General features: G+C 57.1%; 1 protein-coding gene across 1 annotated transcript; it reads left to right on the top strand.

The window, feature by feature from the left end:
* The first annotated feature begins 771 nt into the window (after positions 1–771).
* Positions 772–22,528, top strand: PADI6 (peptidyl arginine deiminase 6). Its single transcript, XM_023635646.2, has 16 exons — positions 772–863; positions 1,583–1,766; positions 3,593–3,665; positions 5,731–5,798; positions 6,410–6,524; positions 7,313–7,438; positions 11,492–11,670; positions 11,921–12,024; positions 15,766–15,877; positions 17,181–17,288; positions 17,499–17,653; positions 18,186–18,342; positions 18,447–18,570; positions 19,705–19,775; positions 20,928–21,089; positions 22,056–22,528. Exons 1-16 carry the CDS (start codon positions 772–774, stop codon positions 22,287–22,289), a joined length of 2,064 nt encoding a protein of 687 aa, XP_023491414.2. The 3' UTR covers positions 22,290–22,528.
* Positions 22,529–23,079: the final 551 nt, after the last annotated feature.

Genomic DNA, 23,079 nt, shown 5'->3' with positions numbered 1-23,079 from the left:
GCAGGGCAGCTGGAGGCCTCAGCGCAGCACAGGCTTCTCCTTCCTTTCCTTCCACCAAAACGTGCCCCGCCCCCGCTGGGAGCTGGCACCGCAGCTGTGGACAAGGAGCTCCCCCTAATCACCTGGGGAAGGGAGGCTGGTTCCTGGACCACACCCCAGACCTGCAGGCCCTGGGATCTGCAACTCTAACAGGCCCCCCAATCAGTTTCGTGACCACCAGGGCTACAGAACGAGTGGGCCGGCACTTTGTGGCCACCTTGTCAATTTCCAGGAAACACACACCCTAGGATGGAGGCCCCAGAGCCTGGACATGCGGCCCCACACGGCCATCCTGACCGCCGCCCCTGGCACCCTCTGTGGATATTTGCTCCTGACAGCTTCCAGCTGAGTCAGCCCTCCAGTGCTGGTCAGGTTGACCAGTCCCACGCACCGGCTTCCCAGAGCCCCTATTGCTCCAGCCGAAGACAAGAGGCCGGACAGCCAGCCTCAGACTCCTCAGGTCTGCAGGCACCAGCTGCTTAATAAACTGCAGATGAAGGGCTCTGACTCCACCTGCTCCTCGGCTCGCCCCCTCCTCCCAGGAGGCCTCAATGGAGGAGATCAGCCACACCTGGGCAGCTGCTGAAGCCTCCTTAACAAGGGGGCGGGCTGGAGAGGCCCTGAGCCCATAAGAAGAGAGGGCTGGGGAGAGCCCCTGGGTTACCTGAGGCCACCGTGCTGAGTGAGGGCTGCAGTACAGGGCTGAGGGTGGTCAGCTTGGAGGGCTATGCCATGTCCTTCCAGAGCATCGTCCACCTGTCCCTGGACAGCCCTGTCCATGCCCTTTGTGTGCTGGGCATGGAAATCTACTTAGATCTCAGGAGGTGAGGAGCTGGGGGCTCATGGCTGGGGGGCGGTCTGGGCAGGGAGGCGGAGGCTGCCCTGGATCATGTGGGGTTCGCAGATTACCTCCCCACTCTGCATCTTAGCTTGTCATCCTGCCTCACCTTAAGGAGCCTGGTCTGGGTCTCTAAGGGTCTTCTGGTCCTGATGCTGCGGGATTCTGACCTGACTCCTGCCTCTGCCCTGAATGGGCTGTGGGGCCTTCGGAAAGTGCTTTGCCTTCCTAGGTACCCCCACCTGTGAAATGGGAGTGGCATTGGCTCTTGAGGCACCGTGAGGGTTAAGCGAGGGAGGCTCCTGTACGTTGGAGCCAGTGGGTAGGGGACTCGCTCCCAAGAAGCCCCATCTTCCCTGGGTCAAAGCACAGACCGCCCGAGTCCAAGGACATGTTTTTTTCTCTAAAGGGATCCCTTGTGCCCGAGACCGCTCTCCCCTCCTTCGCAGCTGGGAGTTTTTATAGACGAGATGCAGCTTTGGTAACATCTAGAGAGTCAGTGGCGGGAGGATGCGGGGGTCCTTGGAGCAGGGGATGGCAGGAGTAAGGCTGAGGCGTGTTAGGACCCCAAAACTGCCGTGCCCAGCAGGCCTTTGCCCCAACACCCGGGAGGAGGAGGAGGGGACCGGCCCCCACTGTGCAGGCTGAGTCCAGGCTGAGAAGACCCTTGTGCCCTAAAGTCTGTCTCCTTGTCGGGCAAACCAGGTGTGCCCCCCAGAAGTGCAAGTCCTTCACCGTCAGCAGCTCCCTGGGGGTCCTGGTCGATGTCCACAACTCGGTCCCAGTAATGACCAGGGAGGAGGTGGCCACCACCCTGTGGCCCCTGTCTGATTCCATGGACGTGCTAGTGAAGATGCTGTCCCCCAGCTCTGCCATCGACGGGGACAAGGTATACCTCGGGGGGATGTGAGGGGGAATGTCCCAGGGGAAGGAGCTAACACGACCCCTGGGGGTCTCCCTCCAACAGCTGGTGTTTCCTGGGCCCTGAGTCTGAGAAATGCAGCGCCAAGTGTTTTGCATGTCTGGTCTGATTTAATGATTGCGATAAACCTGTGGGGTGGGCACTCCATGGCCCCATTTTACAGACGAAGAAACTGAGGCACGGAGCGAGGCAGTGCCCCACCCAAGCCAGCAATCAGCAGAACTGGGGCTCAGGCTCAAGTGTCTGTCTCCCCCGCGTGCTTCTGACCACAGCTCCAGGCCGGCCTCCAAACCAGCTGCTTTCAAAGTCCGGCACAAAAGGTTTCAGCAGCATAACTCGGACAGGCCTTTTGTCTAGGGCTAGTCCTCCAGATGTGGAGACCTTAATGACGCTGGAGAGCTAACGTGTATTAAATGCATGCTGTGTACTAGGTATCTTGAGTCACATTTCAAGAAGTCAGCTTTATCCCCATTTTACGTACAGGGAAACTGAGGCACAGAGTGAGCTATCTCAACCTAAATAGTATCGCTAGAGTGGGGCAGATCCAGGATGTGAGCCCAAGTCCGTGCCCCTTACCCTGGGCCAGCGGTCTACCTGATGGGCACTGGGGTGGGGGGGTGGGGGTTGACTCCCACCTCGGAGAGCAGGCCGTCTCTCAGCCTGGGTCAGGCGTTGGCGGTGGAAGCAGAGCCCTCTTGCAGAGCGATTAGAACCACCAGGGACTTCGTGACACTCAAATCCAGGCCACACCCCCTCCCGATTAAGTCGACCTGTGGGGGTGGGCCCTGGCCTCTGCAGTTCGCAGACCTCCAGGTGACCCCAAGGTGAAGCTGAGGGTGTGACCGCTGGTGAGGCCCGTTCAGGACGGGGGACTCCTGTGGGCGGAACCTGCTGGAGTGGCAGAGGGTTAAGCTGGGGTGACAGATGGGCGGTTACACCCCGTTCTGCACTCAGTGCCCAGGGCAGGCAATTCCCTGAGACGAGTGGTAACTTGGACGAGACCTGAGCACTCACGCGAATCGAGGCTGTGACTGACGTGACCCAGCTGAGCCCAGAGGGCGGGAGGAGCAGTCACTGCCCAGGGCTCAGCGTCCGGCACCATCAGGGGCGGCCCACTGAGCGCGATGCTGGACCTCGGAGGACGAAAGCTTCCATTTAGGAGCAGGTGTCAGGTCACACATGTCAGTGTGGCCCTAGATAATGGTTGGTTCTCTGGTTTGCGGTGAAGGCCTTGTGGTCAAGGCCAATGGCTGCAGGGCAGGTCTTTCCAAACTGCCCAGGGTATAAAGGCCCCTCGGAAGCAGAGGCTGGTGTGGGACCCAGCAAAGACTGAGTCCCAGTTCCAGGCCCCACTTCCTTTGAGCGAGTGGCTTCACCTCCTGCAGGCCCCACTGCTTCACTGCCCACCTCTCGGGGCGACAGGTGAGACCCCAGGAGGGCAGGTGGGGAAGACAGGTGAACACTTGACTGTAGAGCCGGACAACCTGGCTCTTGAATCCAGTGTCCCGTTTCTGGCTGAAGACGGGGGGCAAGTCCCTTGCTTTCTCTGCCCTCGGGGGTAGAGCCCCCAGATGGGTTGCCGTGAGGCCTCAGTGTGGAAGCGCTTGGGGGACCCTGGCATGTTGTAAACAGGGGTCATTGCAGCTTGGTGACCCTGTACCCGCTCACAACGAGACACTGGAAGCTCAGAAGCTGTGACATGAGACCGAGGTCAAGCAGCTGGACTCGGGTCCACAGCCCTGCCCCTGTCCCCGCCCTCCAGGGTCTCCTGGGTCACGGTGCTGTCTCCACAGGTCTTGGTCTCGTACCACCAGCCCAATGAGGAGGTCCCGGTGGCCACAGCTACGCTCTACCTCACTGGCATTGGTGAGTGCTGCCCCCATGGCTAGAGGGAGGGGGGCTCCCTGTGTCCTGGAGGGACCCGCTCGACACAGCCACTCACATGGTCCCTCAGAGCTCAGTCACTTCTCTGCCACCCTCCCTCCCTGCTGACCTAACTCTGAGAACAGAGGCCATCGGAATGTGTCCCATCGTCCACCCCCTGCCTGTGGCTGGTGCCCACCTTCTGCCGCCTCTGCTACAGTGATGACGTGTCTGGTCCAAAGTTAATCCTGTCACACTGGATCCTTTCCCCTCTCATTCGAGAACATTCCTTCAATTCTTACTGTTGTAGGAAGCAATTACCCCTCCCCCCTCTCTTCTGGAGTGTTCTGGAACAAACTATAATGTCTATTGTCTTGATAAGAACAAGCTGTAACGCCTGTTCTCTTAAACCTGATTCTGTACTATCTTCAGACTCCACTTCCCCACCTCTCTGCCCCTTAGGAGCCACCTCTGCGTCCTCAGTTCCTCCTCCCTTTTCTCCTGAACCTAGTCAAGTCAGATGCCCACCCCCAACACTGCCCTCATCAAGGACCCTGACGATTTCTTCTTCCCGAGTCAGCGGTCGGCTCCATCTGCACCACCTCCGCCTGTCAGCATTTTACACAACTCGCTGTCCCTTCCTGGTGCATCTCAGCAGAAGCCATTCAGGGTCCTCTACCTCGGTGTCCCCTACCTGGTGGGCTGTTCCTCAGATCCCTTTGCTGGATCCTGTTTCCCACCCCTGCCTCCATCCCTCTAGCTGGTCAGGCCACAACCCCTGGGATCATCCCTGCTCTTCTCTTCGCCGTGTCAACCCATGAGTCTTGTCAATGTCACCTTCAGTTTAGCTGGAACCCAGCTGCTCACCTCCCCTGATGCTCTCTACCCGGTCTGAGCCACGGCCATCTCTTGCCTGGGTCCCTGACAGGCCCCCTGGGGTGTTCCCCACTCTGTCCTTGCCCCTCCAACGTTCCAGTCTTGATTCGGCCCCCGGAGCGGCATATCTTTAAAAGGCTATCGGATAACATCTCCTCGGGTCCAAGCCTCCCACTGCTTCCACGTTATCAGATTAAAGCCAGCGCCACTGTTACTCTCAAAGCCACCTGGGCCCTGTGGCCCCTTTCTCTAGCTCACTCTGCTCCAGCCACGCGGGTCTCTTTGACCCTTGAACTGCCGCCTGGACTTCCTGTTCTGATTTTTTTTTACCCCGGATATCAACACAGCTGCCTTTCTTGCCTCCTCTGGACCTCTGTTCACATTGCAGTTTGCGAGATTGATCACCTAAAACCGAAGCACCCCACCCCCCGCTTCCTTGTTTCCTGCAGCACTTTACCATTGGGCGTCATGTGAATTTTACTTATTTCTTCGTCCCCTGCTGTGCATACACACATGCCCCTAAATTTGAAGAAGATGGGGCCTGTCCTGTATGCTGCTGTGTCTAGGACCTGGAACAGTACCTGGTCCGTGGTGGGCATCCGGTCCCTGAGCATCTGTGCCAGATGCTGAGTGTACAGCAGCAAACAAGGTCTGTTCCAGGGCCCTGACATTCCAGTTGGGATACAGCATGTCAGAGGATGAGCTATGAATGATGATAAAACCAGGGTGAAGCCATCCAGTGGTCAGCTGTGGGGGGAGGGGGGCCACAGACAGGAAGAGGGGCCTGCTTGGGCTGATCCTGGATCTAAGCTCTAGAGAGGCTTGGAATTGGTGTGTACTGAGCCCTTCCTATGTCTTAGAGCGTCAAGAGCTTTCCAGAAGGCTAGGCAGGTGGGCCTTCCAGGTAGGTATCACCTGAGTAGAGGCCAAGAGGCAGGAGGTGACGTCACGACCACAGTGGCCTTATCTGGTGAGCTCCCGAGAGGCTGGGGGAGACACGTGAACACTTGGGCCTCTCCAGGCTTGCTCATAAGCAGTCTGCCTCTGAGGAACTTCCTTCTGCTAAGCTGACAGCAAGCCCAAAGGGCCAGGTGGCCCCAGTACCAGCCTTGGGCAGCCTGGGGGTACCTGCAGCCTCGAGGCTCCATCCACAGGTCTAGGTGCTGAGACCATCCCCCCCACCCTGTTGCAGCTGTCTCCCTGGACGTGGATGTCTACCGCAGAGGGCAAGTCGAGATGGCAAGTGACAACCGGGCTAAGGTGAGGCTGTCAGGGGGCGGGTGCAGGCCAGGGGCCTGAGCCAGGTCTGCCCACAGACCCCCTATTTGGACTTCAGAGTGTCTTAAGTCAAACTGCTGCAGTACAAACCAGAACTGCTGAAGTCCATTCTAGCTTTTCCAAAGAACTCGAATGTGTGACGACACTGGGCTCATGTCCTAGCCTGGCTGCGTCATTGACTAGAAAGAGGGTTTGCTGCCCCCTCCAGATGGGACGTGCCTCCTGCAGGCTGCCTCAGTGCCTGCTTCCCCTGACACTGAAACAAGACGGGAAGCCGGGAAGCCACACTGGCACAACTTTCCTGCCATGCCTGAACCACGTGCCACCCAGGCCACAAACACATGTGAGCCACGCCTGAGCAACACCACAGACATGCATGAGCCACACCTGAACCATGTGTGAGCTTTTCTCCCTTCCCGAGAGGCCCACGTGTCTGACCTTCCTGGTCCCATAAGCGCTTGAGTTGGCGAATTCTGATCAAGGTCCCTGTGGCCCTGGAGGAGGGCTTGGCTCTGCCCCCGATGTGGGGTAGCATCTGGGAAGCGGGATTTACCCAGCTTCTCTCTGAACAAACATTGCCGTCTTCTTTGCAGAGAAGCTGGGTCTGGGGCCCCAGCGGTTGGGGCGCCATCCTGCTCGTGAACTGCAGCCCGGCTGACATGGGCCAGCTCGCAGACAGGAACACCACGAAGGCGTTCTTCCCAGAGGGTAGGAGAGAACTGGCCACGGACCAGGGACGGCCACCTTTCCTCCTTGGGCTCTGCCTTGCCCTGGGGCATCACTGCCCCACCCCGCAGCAGACACAGGTTCCAGGCTGAGGTCCCCTCTCTGGGTTGATCCAGTCTCTTGTCATGGCTTAAAGCTTATAACTGGGAAGAAACGGCCACATGGCCCCATGGGAAGAGCACGAGCTCTGATGTCAGATAACAAACAGTTACTTCCTAGCTATCAACTTGAGTGTGTTAACTTCCCTGGTCTTGTTTTGCGATATGTAAAATGGGGAGGATACAGTTGGCCTCACAAGGTGGCTGAGAAGACTAAATGAAGACACAAAATGGGTATGCGGGACTCTTCCTAAAAATCTTCTCGTAGCCGGGGCAGGAACACTGACACTGTCAGGCTCTGGTCCTGACCTAGCTTCTAGGTCTTAGCAGCAGAACGGGATGGCCTGGTTCTTACCACGGCTGGAGGAGACCCCTCGCTGAACTGACCGTGCCAGGCCCTGTTCTAGGTGTCTGTGGGGACCGTGGACTCCTTACAACCGCATGGGGTAAATGCCAGCCTCGCTCAGAGTGGACCCTGGGGATGGCAAGTTGCCTGTGGCCAGTAGGGAGCAAGTAGCACAGACAAGATGCGGACCTGGGCCAGAGCGGGAGCCAGGGGGTCCTCACAGCTCCGACATACAAGCCCCCACCCCAGCCCCTGCTGCTCCTCCCTCCACCCCGGGGGCGCTGGCCTCCAGAAGCCCCTGAACCTTTGCTTTGTCTTTTGCCCAGAGATGAAGAATCTGTCCCAGATGACGCTGAGCGTTCAAGGGCCCAGCTGCATTTTAAAGAAACACCGGCTGGTCCTCCACACCTCTGAGGAAGAGGCCCAGAGGGCGAGAGTCTACCGGCCCCAGAGTGAGTGTTGAGCTTTGTCTGCTCTCTCAGTGTACCAGGGCAAGTTGTGGCCACACCTCCTCCCAGCAGTGTCCCCGTCAGAAGCCTGCTGGGCACCTAGAGCCGCAGGTCAGGGTCTGTTGTGGCTGGCCTTGTGTCCCTGGGATTCTCTGGCTGCCAGCTTCACCACAGGCTAAGTCTCTGCACGTGGGGGAGGTATTGTACCTCCAAGCCCCTCTCCCCAGTGGAGGCGATGATGGTGCCTATCCTGCAGGATTTTCACAGCTGGAAGAGAAATTCCTATTAGCTGAAATGGCAGCTTCGCCTTATACAGATTAGATGACATCTTCTCCCAATTACTCCCACCAGAAGGAGCCATCTTTTCTTAACTGACACCCCACTACGTTAAGTTTCTAGAATTCAGAGGCCAAGGAGCCAGAGTAGCAGCTATGTCAGCGCATCCCTCCCTGGCACCACACCTGCCCGTCTTCGGCCCTAACCAATCTGGCAGACAGGTGATGTGTCTTTATTCTATAGATAAAGGTGTAAGGCCGTTGGTACATAAAGTGGACATGTCCAATTCCCGCAAATTGTCCTTGAACAAACAAGTCTTTTGACATCGTTTAACTGGTTCAGTATTCAGTAACTCTAAATTCCTCAAATTGAGTCTTAAGTCTTTGTCTCTGGAGGCATATGCCAGGATGCTGCCTTCTTTTAAAAGCCAAGCTGAGCTTCCGCTGGGCCATTGGGAGCCCTTGGTTTGCGCTGGACCGTCTGTCCACCTCGTAAGGCCGCCTCGCTGCTGCCTCCCTGTGCTCAGGGCCTTAGCTCCACGTCTTCCACTCCATCTCCTCCGCAGACCAGAGGTCACGGCTGGACTTGGAAATGACTGGAAATAGCCAGAAAAGGCCGCCCAGGTTGGACGTGGTCCTTCTATATATAGGCTAGGAGTGAGCCTTAAAAACCCGAGTCCAGGCCTGGTTCAGGCCACGATGGCTACTCTGGCCTCATGATGCCCACCGAGTGCAGACCACTGAGGTGGGCCAGGCAGTACTTGGAGCCCACCCAGGAGGGCAGCAAGTCAGGGAGCCTGCTAAAGATGCTGCACTGCATCCCGTGCATCGAGCTCCCTACTGCCTCCCACTTATCCAAGGTTCCAGGGCAGGAATACACTGCACACTGTACGTCAACATGCCCTCCAGGTGATCCTGAGGGGAGCTGCAGTCTGAGGACCACCAGTTGAAAAGATAAAGCAAAGGGGCCTGAGAAGAAGTTTCCAGAGAAATGGAAAGCACGAGGTTCTAGAAACAAAAGGAAGCCTTTTGCAAAGGCAGTGATCGGCCATGACCAGTCTGTTGAGAGACCAAGATGCCAATCAATGGTGATGTCTTGGTTTTCAAATTAACGGTTCTTAGTGAGTCTGATAAGAAGGGTGGGGCTAAAAGCCAGACTGAAGTGGGTGGCACAGCGAACACTGGCCAGGGAGGGGTTTTCCACAGAGGGAAATGTGTGGAGGTAACAACTGGGGGCTGGCACGGGGGGGCAGCATCTGAAGGCGGCAGAGCAGAGTACAGCTGTGTGCAGACGGGACTGATCCAATGGAGAAGTGGACCCAGGGGGAGAAAGGTGTAGGCACGGGTGATAATACTCAGAAGAGAAGACAGGAAGTGGGAGAGCTAAAGGACCCGAATGGAATAATAGTGTTTCTGAGGTGTGTTGGGGCCTCCCTCTGAGGTTTGGTCATCTCCTGAAAGGAGTTCTTTCAATGTGGTGGTTTCTCAGCTGCTCAGACACAAGAGTTTCACAGACTCGGTTTGACCAGAGTTGAGGTCTCCAGGTGGGAGCTGACGGCCTGTGCAGGGAGCGGTTACAGTAACGCATCTCGGGATGGGAGGAGGATGAAGAGGAGAGAGTGGAAGGCGGGAATCCACAATGGGAAGGTTTGGGGCTGGGTTGAAGAATCGCTGAGATGGGAGTGTAGATGAGCTCAAAGACTGGAAGATGTCAGATCTGTTCTAGAGGTGATTTCTGGGCCATGAGCACTGAAATCGGCATCTAAGATGGCGCAGAATTCCAGTTCATTGAAATAAGGGTAAAGAAAAGAGCAAACAGTCTGGATGGTCTGGTTGGTTTGGTTATGGTGTAAATAGCAATGACCACAAGAGTGATGGAGATAAGCCAGCACCAGAACAATCCACAAGGATGGTGAGGATGGTAGTGAGGTGCAACAAGGAAGGGGGCAGGTGGCATTATTTGATAGTATGCCCTTCAAGGGGTCTAGGATTCTTTTTTTTAAAGATCTTATTTTTTTTCCTTTTTCTCCCCAAAGCCCCCTGGTACATACTTGTATATTCTTCGTTGTGGGTCCTTCTAGTTATGGCATGTGGGACGCTGCCTCAGCGTGGTTTGATGAGCAGTGCCATGTCCTCGCCCAGGATTCGAACCAACGAAACGCTGGGCCGCCTGCAGCGAAGCGCACGAACTTAACCACTCGGCCACGGGGCCAGCCCCTAGGATTCTTGAAGAATGAAGGGATGGTCTGGAAGTGCCGAGGAGGAACAGAGGGTACCTGGCCCACCTCTAGGCCCAGTGGTATGAGCAAGGCAGAAAAAAAGAAGACAGCTCAAATCAGCGTTCACTCTCTGCCCTGAGCTCCAGCTCTGGGGGGATAAACACGTTACCTGCTCTCGAAGCCTAGGGCAGATGGAAAGAGAGATGGACAGACAGCCAAGGACCAAGCAGGGGCTTCTGGTCTGGAGGTAGGGAGAGTTAAGAGGGAGCTGAGCTGAGAGCTGAGTGGGAGCAGGGCCAGCCCTGTGAGGACGAGGTCTGGAAGGGCCTTCTAGATAAAGGTAACCATGTTGTGCCTGGGTCACAAGGCTTCTGGCTGCCTTTTCTCCCGCCTTTTCTGTGTAAGGGGGATATAATTACAGCACCTGCCTCAGCGGGTGGTGAGGATGCAAATGAGTCCACAAGCTTCCATCGCGGTTCCTGGGATATGATGAACCCACCATGGAAAGTCGACCATGCTTGAAAACAAGCAATGAGGTCAGAGAGAAGGCCCCCAGAAGACCTGCTGGTAAGGGGCCTGGGGCCGGTGGCCTTGGGATGCCTACCCCACCACCGCCCCGTGGTGAGTCACCTTCAGGCAGAGGGGCCATGGGGAGCCCAGGGCCCTGGCGCAGTTGAAGGTGCTGGGCCTGTAGCAGCTCTGGAGGGGCCAGGTGGTGGCCAGCCACAGCCCAGTCCGTGCAGGGGGAACCCCACGGCACACCAAGCACGCCAGCTGCAAACCTCTGCGGCAAGTCACGAGGCCTGTGCCGCTGCGCTGGGAAAGTGCAGGGATGGGGGTGCTGGTGGAAGACACCCCCGTGTCCAGTGTCACCCCCTCGAGGCCTGGCTCGGGGCCTGCAGTGTGACCTCCAGACAGGCTCGAAGCAGAGTCCATGCCAGCGCCCTCCCCACCGGGGCTGTCCGGCTGGCCCAGCCCACAGGGCCGGCAGCAGAAGCACGAGGACCGCGGCAGCACTCCCAGGGCCGTGCAGAGGCTTCCTGCAGAACCGCCAGAGCCTGAGTCCGCCTGGAGAAACACAGCGCCCACTGGGGCCACGGTGCCGCCAGCCAGAGCAGGAGTCCGGGGAAGCGGAGCAGGGCCCGGCCTGTGTCCAACTTCTCCGATGAGGCTGCCAAGCCCGCCTTCGCATGTGGTTTCTCACCTTTAAGGCTTTTTTGTGACATTCCCCCAAAAGCTGGACGAAGCGTTGAACTGCCACTACGAGCCTTCAGAGAGCCCCTGGAAGGCAGGCGTGCTCATCTGAGTTCCAACTCCCGATGTGTAATAGTTCTCTGAAGCGTATTGGTGGGTGACCGGCCCTCATTTGTGAACAAGTGTCTGGTTGGCCACTAAGCCCTAAACTCCAGAAACGTAGGGACATAAAAGCCAGCTTGGCTCCCGCTCCCCTGGAGCTCCCGGCCTGGCTTCTGACCTGAAGACGAGCCACCAGGTGTGGCTTGACCATCAGGGGTGGGGACTGGCATAAGCCCACTTCAGCTGCTCTGTCCCTTCTCTCCTAGAAGATGGCTCCAGCACCTTCGAGTTGGTGGTGGGGCCCGGCCGGCACACCTACACCCTGCCCCCCCTCGAGAGCCCCTTGAAGGAAACCTTCTACGTGGAAGCTGTGGAGTTCCCGTCCGCCAGCTTCTCGGGCCTGATCGCCTACTCCGTCTGCCTAGTGGAAGAGCCTCCGGACCCAGTATGTCCCTGAGTCGACAAGACATTCCTGGAGCAGGGAGGTGTGGGAAGGAGACACTCACGGCGGGAGGAGAGGGGAAGACAAGGCTGGTGGGCAGAGCTGGGGCTCCAGGCCACCTCTGGGAGAAAGAGCTGCAGGGGACAGGTGAGGGCCCGGGGGTGGGCTGGCTGAGCAGCTGGAGGCCTGGAGGGAGCCGGCGGAGGGTAGATGTGGAACGAGGTCACCAACAGGACCTTGTCTTAAATCGCAGTCAATTCCAGAGACCCTGGTGTACAAGGACACCGTAGTATTCCGGGTGGCTCCTTGCATCTTTATTCCCAGCACCCAGATGCCTCTAGAGGTTTACCTGTGCAGGTGAGAACCCCTCAGGCTGCTCGTTTCAGGTCGTTTCCATGCTGGTACTGTCTTCTGTCTGTCTGCATGGTGGGTGGTGAGGACGACTAGACTTCTCACTAGGACAGTGAAATCCTTCGACTTGAGCTGCCTGGTCCCCAAGACAGTCGTTCGCTGCGTGTGTGAATACTCACAATGCCAGGTCCTTATGGGGAGGCAGACAATAAACAGCGTGGCTTCAGGGAGCATCAGGGGCTCTAAGGCAGGGTAACGGGGAGGAGAGGCAAGGACGAGAGTGTGTCCAGAGACAGCAAGGAGGCCTTAGAGCCGGAAGAGACAGGTGCGAGGAGGAGGAAGGCGCCAAGGTGAGCAGGGCTTGGGGGCCTGTGAACCCGGGCATAGCCTCTGGGGCCGTAAGAGACCCCAAATGCAATGGTTTCAAGTCAACTTCCTCTGACCTGGGTGCCCGCAGGTAGGAGGGTGGCACTGCTCCCCCACTGTCACTTAGGGACCCTGGTTCCTTTCAGTCTTGTGACAATGCTCCCCCTGAGGCAGCACCTTCCTCAAAGGGGAAGGGTCACAATCCAGACAAAGCTGCCCATCTGTCGCTGCTGGGGTGTGGAAGTCTCCAGAACCACTGCCTCTCGAGTGCCAATGGCCTGAGGAGGCACAGGGCCACACCCGACTGCAGGGTGGCCGGGAACGGTCTCGAGCCAGGTGGCCATGTACCCCGGGAGGAGGGGAGGGAAGACCCTGGTGGGCAGAATGGATGGGGAGCTGTCAGGTTCTGTCTACACGACGACTCCGGCCACGTGGAAAACCAGGGGCACAAACGAGAGGCAGGAACCAGGTCAGCTGCTGCAACTATGCAACCAGACACGGCAGTGGCACGGGCGGGCGGTGGGGCACAGTGGTTAGAGTCAGATTGCTTAGAAGGCAGACCTCCCACCTGGTTAGTTGACGCAGAGGGTGCAGAGAAACAAGGGTACCCCTGGTGAATGGTGGTGCCATGGTTCTGGAGACTTAAAGCTGGACGCCCCCACTGGGGTTCTACGCATCTGGAGCCCAAGGGAAAGTCTGGAAGCTGGAGGCTAGTCGTAGGGCCCCTGGCACGTGGAGGGTGTTCAGAGCACAGACCTAGCTGAGCTCGTCTGAGGAGTGAGCATATGCGGGGAGACCCTGAGAAGTGAGCTCTGAACAAGAATCCAGCAAAGGTGGGGCGGGCCCCGTGGCTGAGTGGTTAAGTTCACGCATTCCGCTGCAGCGGCCCAGGGTGTCACTGGTTCTCATCCTGGGCACGGACATGGTACTGCTCATCAGGCCACGGTGAGGTGGCGTCCCACATGCCACAACTAGAAGGACGTGCAACTAAGATATACAACTCTGTACTGGGGGGATTTGGGGAGATAAAGCAGGAAAAAAAAAAAAAGTGGTGACAGTTAGCTCAGGTACCAATCTTTAAAAAAAAAAAAATCCAGCAAAGGAGCCTGGGAAGGAAGAGGAAGTTAAGATCCAAACCAGGAGCGTGGAGACCCGGAGGCTAAGGGAGGGTGATGCTGGGTAAGGGCCTCCTGGGTGACACCCCGAGAGAAGACTAAGTTGTTCCCAGTTTGGGAAGATAGAGGTCACTGTGCGGAGGGAAATCGTGCATGGTGGGTGTGAGAGCATGAGGGGTTCAAGTGCAGGAAGAATGGGCAGGGCGGGCTTCGCAAAACTCCAAAGAGATGGTCTGAACGAGAGAAGCTAGAAAGGGCTCTGGGGCTGAGCGAAGGCTGGTTTTTTTGTTTTTTTAAGATTTTATTTTTCCTTTTTCTCCCCAAAGCCCCCCGGTACATAGTTGCACATTTTTAGTTGTGGGTCCTTCTAGTTGTGTTATGTGGGACGCTGCCTCAGCGTGGCCTGATGAGCCGTGCCATGTCCACGTCCAGGATCTGAACCAGCAAAACCCTGGGCCGCCAAAGCAGAGTGTGCGAACTTAACCACTCGGCCACGGGCTGGCGCCCCAGCGAAGGCTGTTTTTAAGGCAGGGAGCAAAGAGTAATGCTAACAGGATGACCTGGCAGAGAAGGGAGGATCTGATCGGAGGGAAAAGGCAATTGCAAGAACCGAGCTGGTAGGATGGGCGTATGATGGGGATCCAGGTCGAATCGGCCTTCATGGCTATGGGGGCAGCTCACCTGGACGTCCCCTTGACTGGGGAAATGTTAGTGGGATGGCTGTCCGGTGCTAAGGACTCATTTAGGTTGAGTTCGAGAGAGACCAGTCACCGTGGGCTTTTCTGTGACTATTTTCAGTGACTTGAGTCGTAGGGAAGAATAAACATGGAACTGAGTCTAACCGGGCTTGAGGTTTTGCCAGGTGAATAGGCTCAAGGTGGAGGGACAAGGGTCTAATTTCTACGATGCATCATAGACTCAGAGCTGGGTAAGGAGGAAGGTGAAGAAACAGCATGATGGGAATAAAAGCAGCCAAGGGCCAGAGGCCCCGTGAGGTCAAGCTGCCCGCCCAGGGACTAGACGGAGCGAGAGGAGAGGCAGGTGAGGCACCAGGAGTTCCATCAAGATCTGCGAGGCGGCGCGACCGCTGGGAGGGGAGGCTGAGCTAGAGTAGAAAATCAGACCTTGTCAAGTCAAAGGGGCCACGACGGCCTGGGTGCAGCAACACATGGCAAGGGGGACCTTTACACTTCCACCAGGCCCAGTGGGTAAAGAAGAAAGTACAGCTCTTCCATGCGGGCTGCTAGGGAGGGGGTCCTCAGAGGAATGCCAGTTTTCAGAATGGGAAGGTAAAAGGAAAGAGTTCAAGGAATTTTGCTGATAAGATATTCAAACACAGATCTTCTTTGTCTTTTGTATCTGAAAACAGAAGTTCACTCACAGGAGGCACCTGCTGAAACCCTAGTCATCTAAGACTCTCCCATAGGAGTGGTATTCAGGCATGGCTTGACCCAGCTCAGCCAAAGATGGCCCATGAGACTGGGGCTGTACCCTTTTCCCCCCGTACCCATCCTCAGACTGTTCCAGACCTTGTTGGGCTGGTCAGCTCCCTGTTGCCTCGTCTGTGTAGACCTGAGAAATAGGTTCTTTAGAACAGTAGCATAAAAGAGTAGTGTAAGTTTTGGTCCTGGAACTGGACTGGAATCCCAATTTTGACACTTCCCAACAGTGAGACCTTGCTGGCATCAACTCCTGGGTATCTGTTTGTAAAATGGGTGGTCTTAACGTCAGCCTCAAATGTTACTGTTTGTCCCCAACAAGGGGCAGATGGCTCTTGTGGTCCCGTGAGCCTACTGCACGTGACAGCACTGAGGTCCCAGGGTTCAAGACCCACCCCTGCCACCCACGCAAACGTAACCACCTCATTGGCCAACTCAAGGGGGCACCCAGCTGCTTGGCCTCTTGGGAGCATACGGCCCCTCCAGGAGAGAGCGAGCCCTCTTGGGTAGGCTGAGGCGGGAGAGCCTGGGGTAGTTCCCAAAAGGCCTGGGGCAGCGTGACTGCAGGGTGGGGACAGCAGGGACTGACACTGGCAATTCTTGTCCTGACTCTGCCATGAGCTAAACCGAGTGACGTTGGACAAGACACACTCTGAGCGACCAGCTTGTGCTCCGTGAGGTGGGGGGACAGCCCCTCTGCTTACCTCACGGGCGGGGACATAATCTCTTCTGACCAGAGGAGGTGTGCCCCTCCCCTGAGACAGCAAGGTCGCGACAGTGGGGGAGCCTCGAAGGCACCTCCAGAGCCGGCTTTTCTCCCGCGGCAGAGAGCTGCAAGTCCAGGGTTTTGTGAACACAGTGATGGAGCTGAGTGAGAAGAGTAACAGCCAGGTGGCATCTGTCTACGAGGACCCCAGCCGCCTGGGCAGGTGGCTCCAGGTAATGCCCCACCTGGGGAAACCCACCTGTGGGGGCGGGGCAGGGAAGATGCGGCATGTGGTGCCTACGATGAACTTTGCAGGCTTCTGTTCAAGCTTCCGGCCAAACTAAGCCTAGACAGAGGCGTCTTTGCCTTTAGGACTTCAGCTGGAAGCTCAGCCAATAGGACTTGCCCAAGTCTTAGCCACTAAGGGATAAAGCTTAGAGTCCAACTTCCTCCTATTTCATGATGCCCCTGTTCAAGGCCACAGAACAGCTCATCCTAAGCCCCAGGCGTCGAAGGGTCTGACATCTACAGCTAAAGGCTGTCGGAGCCGGGCCCTGCTCCAGGGTGCAGCCCGACTCTGGCAGAGCGGGAAGCCTTGAGGTCTGGTGCTCCGTTCTGCCCCACGTACAGCTGAGTGGTTACCATGTGCTAGGCATCATTCTAAGCTCTAGAGGCTAAAGGGACCAGACTGGTCCTGCTTTGGCAGTGAGAGAACTGAGCGCCAGGAAAGCAAGCCTGCCCGATGATACAGTCAGTTCCTAGACCGACTAGGCGGTTTGGGTGGTCAGGAAAACCTTCAAATTCGGGAAACAAGGAGCTGGCGAGACAAAGATTGGGGTTCAGGGGGTAGATTAGAAGCAGGAGCCCTTCGGGCGCAGGAGAAGCTGACTGAAGCTCACCATGTGGGGTGTTCTTGGAGGACGTGAAGAGAGCCCAGTGAGGCTGGATCAGAGTGAGCCAAGGTCAGAGGTGGGTGGGAGCCCAATTAGGTAACGGGACCTTTTAGGCCAAGGTGGGGAATAGAGAAGAATCCACAGCCAGACGGGATGACCTGGACAGCACGAATCAGGGGTATGAATGTTCTGATTTCGATTTTGGAAAGACTCTCTGGCTGAGAAATACAGAGAACAGGTCTGAGGAGAGGGCAGGAGCAGAAGAAACTGGTCATAGGGCATTGTAGGACTTCGGGGAAGAGCTTGTGGTGGCCTCCCCCGAATGGGACGAGGGAGGAGTTCCCTTGGAACGCATTTTGGAAATAAAGCCAATAAGGCCAGTTCCTGGATTGGGTGCAGAAGATGAGAGAAGAATCCAGGTGACTCAGTTCTAAACTTGAGGAAGAGAACAGGTCAGGGAAAGCTCCCAAGGAAGGGTGATGTCTGAGCTAAGTCTTGAAGGCCGAGCAGGAATTGGCAGAAAGAAGGGGCTTCTGGAGGCAGCGTGTGTACAGGCATTGTTGTGGCTGGCGAGCCAGACGCAGGCAGGAAAGCAGCTGGCGGGGCGGGGAGAATTCTCGCCTTGTTTTCCTGTCTCCTCCAGGATGAGATGGCCTTCTGCTACACCCAGGCCCCCCACAAGACGATTTCCTTGGTTCTCGATACCCCTCGGGTCCTCAAGCTCGAAGATTTCCCCATGAAATACTCACTGGTGCGGGGCTCGGTTTGGCTGATCTGAGCTCAGTCTGGCCTGCCAGGCCTGGTGCCTGCCCAGAAGGGCTGGGCGCCAAGGGAGAAGGGCCCAGGTGGCCTCTGGGGGAAGCGGCTGAGGGAGGCGACCTTAGAGTCGGGGTTAGGAGTAAGCCTGGGGCTTGAAAGCTTGCCCCTCCTAACGTCCCTGTCCTGGCTGCTCTCCTTCCAGAGCCCTGCAGTTGGCTACAGGATCCAGCACACTGAGGACCACAGGGTGGCCAGCATGGACTCCATTGGGAACCTGACAGTGTCCCCACCTGTCACGGTCGGAGGGAAAGAGTACCCCCTAGGCAGGATCCTCATTGGCAGCAGCTTTTACCCCAGGTGAGGCAAGGAGCCAGGTGGTGGCCAGACGCCTTAAAACTAAAGGGACCCTGGTAGTTTACCTGGCTCCCCCCGACTCCCGTATGACTCGGCAAGCCACCTGCTCTGAACCATTCCTTAAGCTGTCAGGGAAGGACATTTGAGTCGTCTGATTCATGTAGAAAGGTGGAAAAAGCAGACACACTCCTCATTCCTTGAGTGGTGATTCTAGGGTTTAAATTTAAGCACCCCAAATTCAGCTGGCCTATTGACCCAGCAGGATGTCATTTCCACAAGATGTGTGGCTAGACTTCTTGGTAGCCATTAATTTAAAGCCAGGAAATACTTGTGTCCCAGAGTTCAGTCTTTATCTAGAATCACTTGGCTCAGTCCTAAGTTGGGCCAGAGTTAAGGGGATCCCATTAACACCCCCCAGGGGACCAGTCACGAGAGCCAGGGCAGCCAGTCACCTGAAGGTAGCCGGACATTCACCGAGTTGGCAGCCAACCTGGGCCATGCTGGCTCAAGGGCTGTCCTTCCATCTTCTCCTCAGCAAGGAGGGCCGGGACATGGGCAAGGCCCTCCGGGACTTCCTCTATGCACAGCAAGTCCAGGCGCCAGTGGAGCTCTTCTCAGACTGGCTGATGGTCGGCCACATAGACGAGTTCATGTGCTTCATCCCCACCCAGGACAAGCGTGAGGGTGACAAGGTCTGTGCTGGCGGCTGGAGAGGGTGCACCCCGCCTTCATTTGGGGCCCCTTGGAAGCTTCTGGAGGGGAAGCTAGCGTCTGACCCGAGTTCTTCGTTTCCCAGGGCTTCCGGCTGCTCCTGGCCAGCCCTAGCTCCTGCTACCAGCTGTTCCAGGAGAAACAGAAGGAGGGCTATGGTGACATGCACCTGTTTGAAGGGGTCAGGGCAGACCAGCTCCTTTCTAACGGTAAGGGATCCGGGGTCCCCCCGCAAGAGAGCAGAGGCCAGTCGCGCCTTCCCCAGACGTCCTTCCTAGAGAGGCATTTTTCCTTCATTCTTCTTGGTACAAAGGATCCCAGGGAAGCATAAAAGTGTAACATGTACCACATTAGAACATCGTCTTCTACTTTGGGGCTGTTCTAGGGATGCTGGGAGCATGTAGGCTGATCAGCCGCAAGTTCCGGGATGGCTGAGAGGCTGCAGAACGTGTGCAAAGGGGACTTGATGAGCACACGGATGGCTCCACGTGTGGCACAGAGCTGGATGACAACAAGACTTCGTTCTGGATTTATTCAGGGAATGTTGGGTTAGGCACCTGGGCCCTGGGACCTCAGGGGTCTCCCGGTCACCCTTAAGGAAAACACAAGTGGACAAGCAGAAATTGTAGCTGGTGCGACAGCGGTTCTGTTCTAAACGCGGTAGGAACCCAGGAAGGGAGGGAGGTATCAGGAAGTTCTCTAGACCCTTGATAGATACTCAGCGCGGTCTGAGGACCAGCAGTTCAGCGTCACCTGGGAGCTTGTTAGAAATGCAGAATTTTGGCCCTGCTCTAGAACTCCTGAAGCAACCATTGGGGGGGTGGGCGGTGGCGGCCAGGAATCTCATGTCCTGGAAGGTTATGAAGGTGACACTGAGCATGACCCACGTATCACACACCACACGCCAAGACTCTGTTACCCCGGCTGATGACTGAATCAAGCACCCCTGTCCTAGAGAGGAAGCAACTGAGGCCAGAGATATGTAGCCTGGTCCAGATGACAGGCAGAAGGTAGCCAGGTTGTACAGGTGACGTAATGCACAGAGCTGCCCAGGTGAGAGGCGAGTGGGGCTGAAGCCGCCTGCTAACCTGTTTTAGGCTGCCTCCCCCTCCAACCAGGGACAGAGTGACCAGTGGCAGTCTTCCCTGTGCTTTCATGTTTCATGGATCCCTGTCAGTCCCCAGGTGTAACATTTGACCGAGGTGGGTCCCTCGGCCACCAACCATAGTCACTGGCCCGATACCCGCAGTGGGCCGTGCCTAGGGCGGAAGTCTGCCCAGCCCTCGACAGTGTTGTCTGCTCCCTGGCCCACAGGCCTGCCCATCCCCTCCTCCTTCCTACAGGGAGGGAGGCCAATACCATCCATCAACTCCTGGCTGATGAAAACATGAGAAGGCAGAACGACTATGTGCAGGTATGGCCCGAGGATGTGGGGGACCTTCTCTAGAAGGCAGGGGAGGCACTGACAATCTAGACAAGTGCCTGATTGGACGACTACTATGGCCTAAGCATTGTGAGACCCCTTACTATCATCCTCGAAATAACCCTGTGAAGTAAAACCCATCTCGAACGTGAGGACAGTGACGCTGGGACTGTCACCAGCCCAAGCAGCTGAGCTGGGGAGCTGGGTTTGAACCCAAGCGTGACTCCAGGTTCATGCTGGACCCACTGCTACTCGAGGTGTCTAGTGTCTGCTGCTCAGAAAACGGGGCTCAGCAGCCTCCTGGCAGGAGACCCTCACCCCCGACTTCTCGAGAAGCTGAGTGCTGGAGCCTTGGAACTGGACCAGGGCCTCCTCCCTGCTTCCCGGAGGAAGCAGCCATCAGCTCAGCGTTCAGAATCTCCCACATCTCTTAAAATGTGAATCAGTGGCCGTGAGAAGCAGAAGAGTTCCCAGAAGAGATTAGCCAGCTTCTAGTGGGGGAGCCAAGGCCTAGAGAAGGGCAAGACCTGGCCAAGGTCACACGGTCGGCGTAAAGCCACTTTGCCCACTGGGTCCTTAGTGCTCCTGGCTGGGCTGTGTTCTGTGCCACAGTGCTCTGGTGCCTCGAACTTTTTGAAAACAGGGAAGTCCTCCTGGCACGGCAGGGTGGGTATCGGCCAGGTACGGGGCCAAAATGGCACCCCTGAGCCCCGGGACCCCGCATCCTGGGTGTGGTGGTTGTGAGCCGTGTCAAGACCTGGGAAGCACTCGGATGCCAAGCATGTGTTGTTCTGAGCAGGGAAGTGCCCCGAGGTGCCAGGGCTCACGTCCCTTCCTACTGGAAGCAGAGTGCCTGGTCTGAGGACTTATTCTTGCCCAGGTCCCCCGCTCTGGCCAGGACTGAGGGCCAGAAGAGCCACAAGTAGAGCCAGGATTAGTAGCTGTCCCAGGGCTGACTAGCCATGGGATCCTGGCCCCTCAGGATCAGACCTTTTCTCTGTGCCCCGACTTCCCTCAGAAAAAGGGAAGTGTGCCGGCTTTATCAGAGGGCCAGGATGCCACGAAGGTTGCTGGCACAGAGTGAAGACGGGCTCCTCCGCGACCGATGAACCCACTCCCTTCCTGGCCCTCCCCGCCCCACAGAAGTGCATCAACCTGAACCGCGATGTCCTGAAGGCGGAGCTGGGCCTGGCCGAGAGGGACATCATCGACATCCCACAGCTCTTCTGCTTGGAGCAGCTGACCAACGTCCCCTCCGACCAGCAGACCGGGAAACTCTTTGCGAGGCCATACTTCCCCAACTTGGTGAGGGGCGCGGAGGGGTGTCCCCGGTAGGGGTGGGGGCGTTCTGCCAACTCTGGCTGGCCCCTTGACGTACACGGGGCTGGACCACAGAGGTGGGGGCACAGCAGACAACCGTGCCCAAGAGGAAGTGAGGTGGACGAGTTGGAGGAAGACCCTTCCAGGGAGCGGGTGCGCAGGGCCCAGGCTGGGTGACTCACCAGTTACTGTGGGCCGGGCCCTGGGCTAATGGCCAATCACTAGGTAATCCCCAACCTTAAGGGGTAGAAGCCACGAGGCCCACCTCACAGATGGGGCCTTGTGCTCACCCACTGAAGGTGACCCCGCTATGCCAAGCCTATTCCAACGATGGCCCACAGCTGACCTTTCCCACGCACAGCTGTGACCCACCACGTGAGAGTGAATTCTGAGACACTTGAGCTCAATTCCTTGGACACTTGCAGACCCCTGAGCCCTAGGGACACGGGCCCTGCATTCATCCATCATACACGGGCATCTTTTAACTTTCCGTGACCCTCTGGGCATGGAACAGGAGCCTGTCACAAGCCACAGGTGTGGGCAGTCGTGGGAAAAGCTCCTCTGAGGCAGATGCTGGAGATGTGAAACACGACAGACGTCGACTGCCAAAGCTGAGAGTGGGGACACCGTTCCTGGAGAGGCACACAGGAGTCTGTTCAGGACTAACGGCCAGAATAAGAGAGAAACAGTGCAGAAAGACACCAGGGAAGGTGGCAAGGCCAGACCTGGCCGGACAGGATTCTGGTTTTGCTATTGAGAAACACACTGGGGGTGGATTGGAGGGTTAAGCAGAAGTGAGTTGGCTTTGCTCTGAGGTCGATTAGAGATCCACACAAAGGCAGCTGGCTTTTCCCTTACAAGGAACCCAGTGGCCCTCCCTACCTGGGGGGAGGAGCAGGGCGGCTTTCTCCCATGGCTCTGACCCTGCCTTGCCCACCTTGTCTCTGACAGCTGCAGACGATTGTGATGGGCAAGAACCTGGGCATCCCCAAGCCTTTCGGGCCCCAGATCAAGGGTACCTGCTGTCTGGAAGAAAAGATCTGCCAGCTGCTGGAGCCCTTGGGCTTCCAGTGCACCTTCATTGATGACTTTGACTGCTACCTGACTGAGATCGGAGACTTCCGCGCCTGCGCCAACGTCCGCCGGGTACCCTTTGCCTTCAAATGGTGGAGGATGGTGCCATAGGCCCGGACGTAGAGCTGCCAGCCCTGTCGCGGCATGAATGGCCCAGTCTCACCATGCCCCAGCGCTCTGATTCCTTGCCTGTTGGAGGACTGGAGAGTCGAGGCCCAACACCCCTTCCTCATGTTCACCCGCCCTGGGTATCGAGGGGGCGAGTGCTGCCAGCTCGGACCCCACGGGGAGCTATGTTCAGCTGAGAAGTGGTTACCAAATGTTCATTAAAGCTCTAGCTGTCTCAACGCACTTTGGCTGCGGCCTCGTTTTGGAGACGGGGTGGGGACATCTAAGGACAAAAAGCTGAGCCACTGGGGCACCTGTGGTCAGGCTGTCCTACTTGCCGGGGGAGGGACCAGGCTAACATTGAACGGCTGCTCCTTCCTCACCCTTAATGTCTATGTCTGTAGCAGGAAGTGGTTGAACTCAGATTATTCAAATTCTTCTCTTGCTGAAGCATCTGAGACTAGCTGGGTCTAGAGTCTCCAGCCGAATGTGAGACTCCAGGCTGGGGGAAGGGAGGGGGCTCCCCTTGGGCCTGGTAGGAGCGCAGCGGGCTGGTCCAAGAGGAGAGTGGCAGGGCGCCTTGTGAGAGAGAGCGGCGTCAGCTGGAGGCTCCGGTCCCTTCGGGGTCTGCAGGTGCGGCCTCCCCACAGGACGAGGCACAGCAGGGGTGGGCCTAGCCAGACTCTCCTTAAGCCTCAAGTGCCCAGAAAAGGAAATGCCTGCTCTAGGACCCAAAGCCACCAGTTGCCATCTGCCTGCCAGCCCTGCGTTAATGGCACAAAGATGCTATCAC

Source organism: Equus caballus, chromosome 2 (assembly GCF_041296265.1).
Source record: "Equus caballus isolate H_3958 breed thoroughbred chromosome 2, TB-T2T, whole genome shotgun sequence".
Classification (NCBI taxonomy): Eukaryota; Metazoa; Chordata; class Mammalia; order Perissodactyla; family Equidae; genus Equus; species Equus caballus.
Note: the sequence above shows the minus strand (reverse complement) of the source record. Positions and strands in the feature narration are given on the sequence as shown.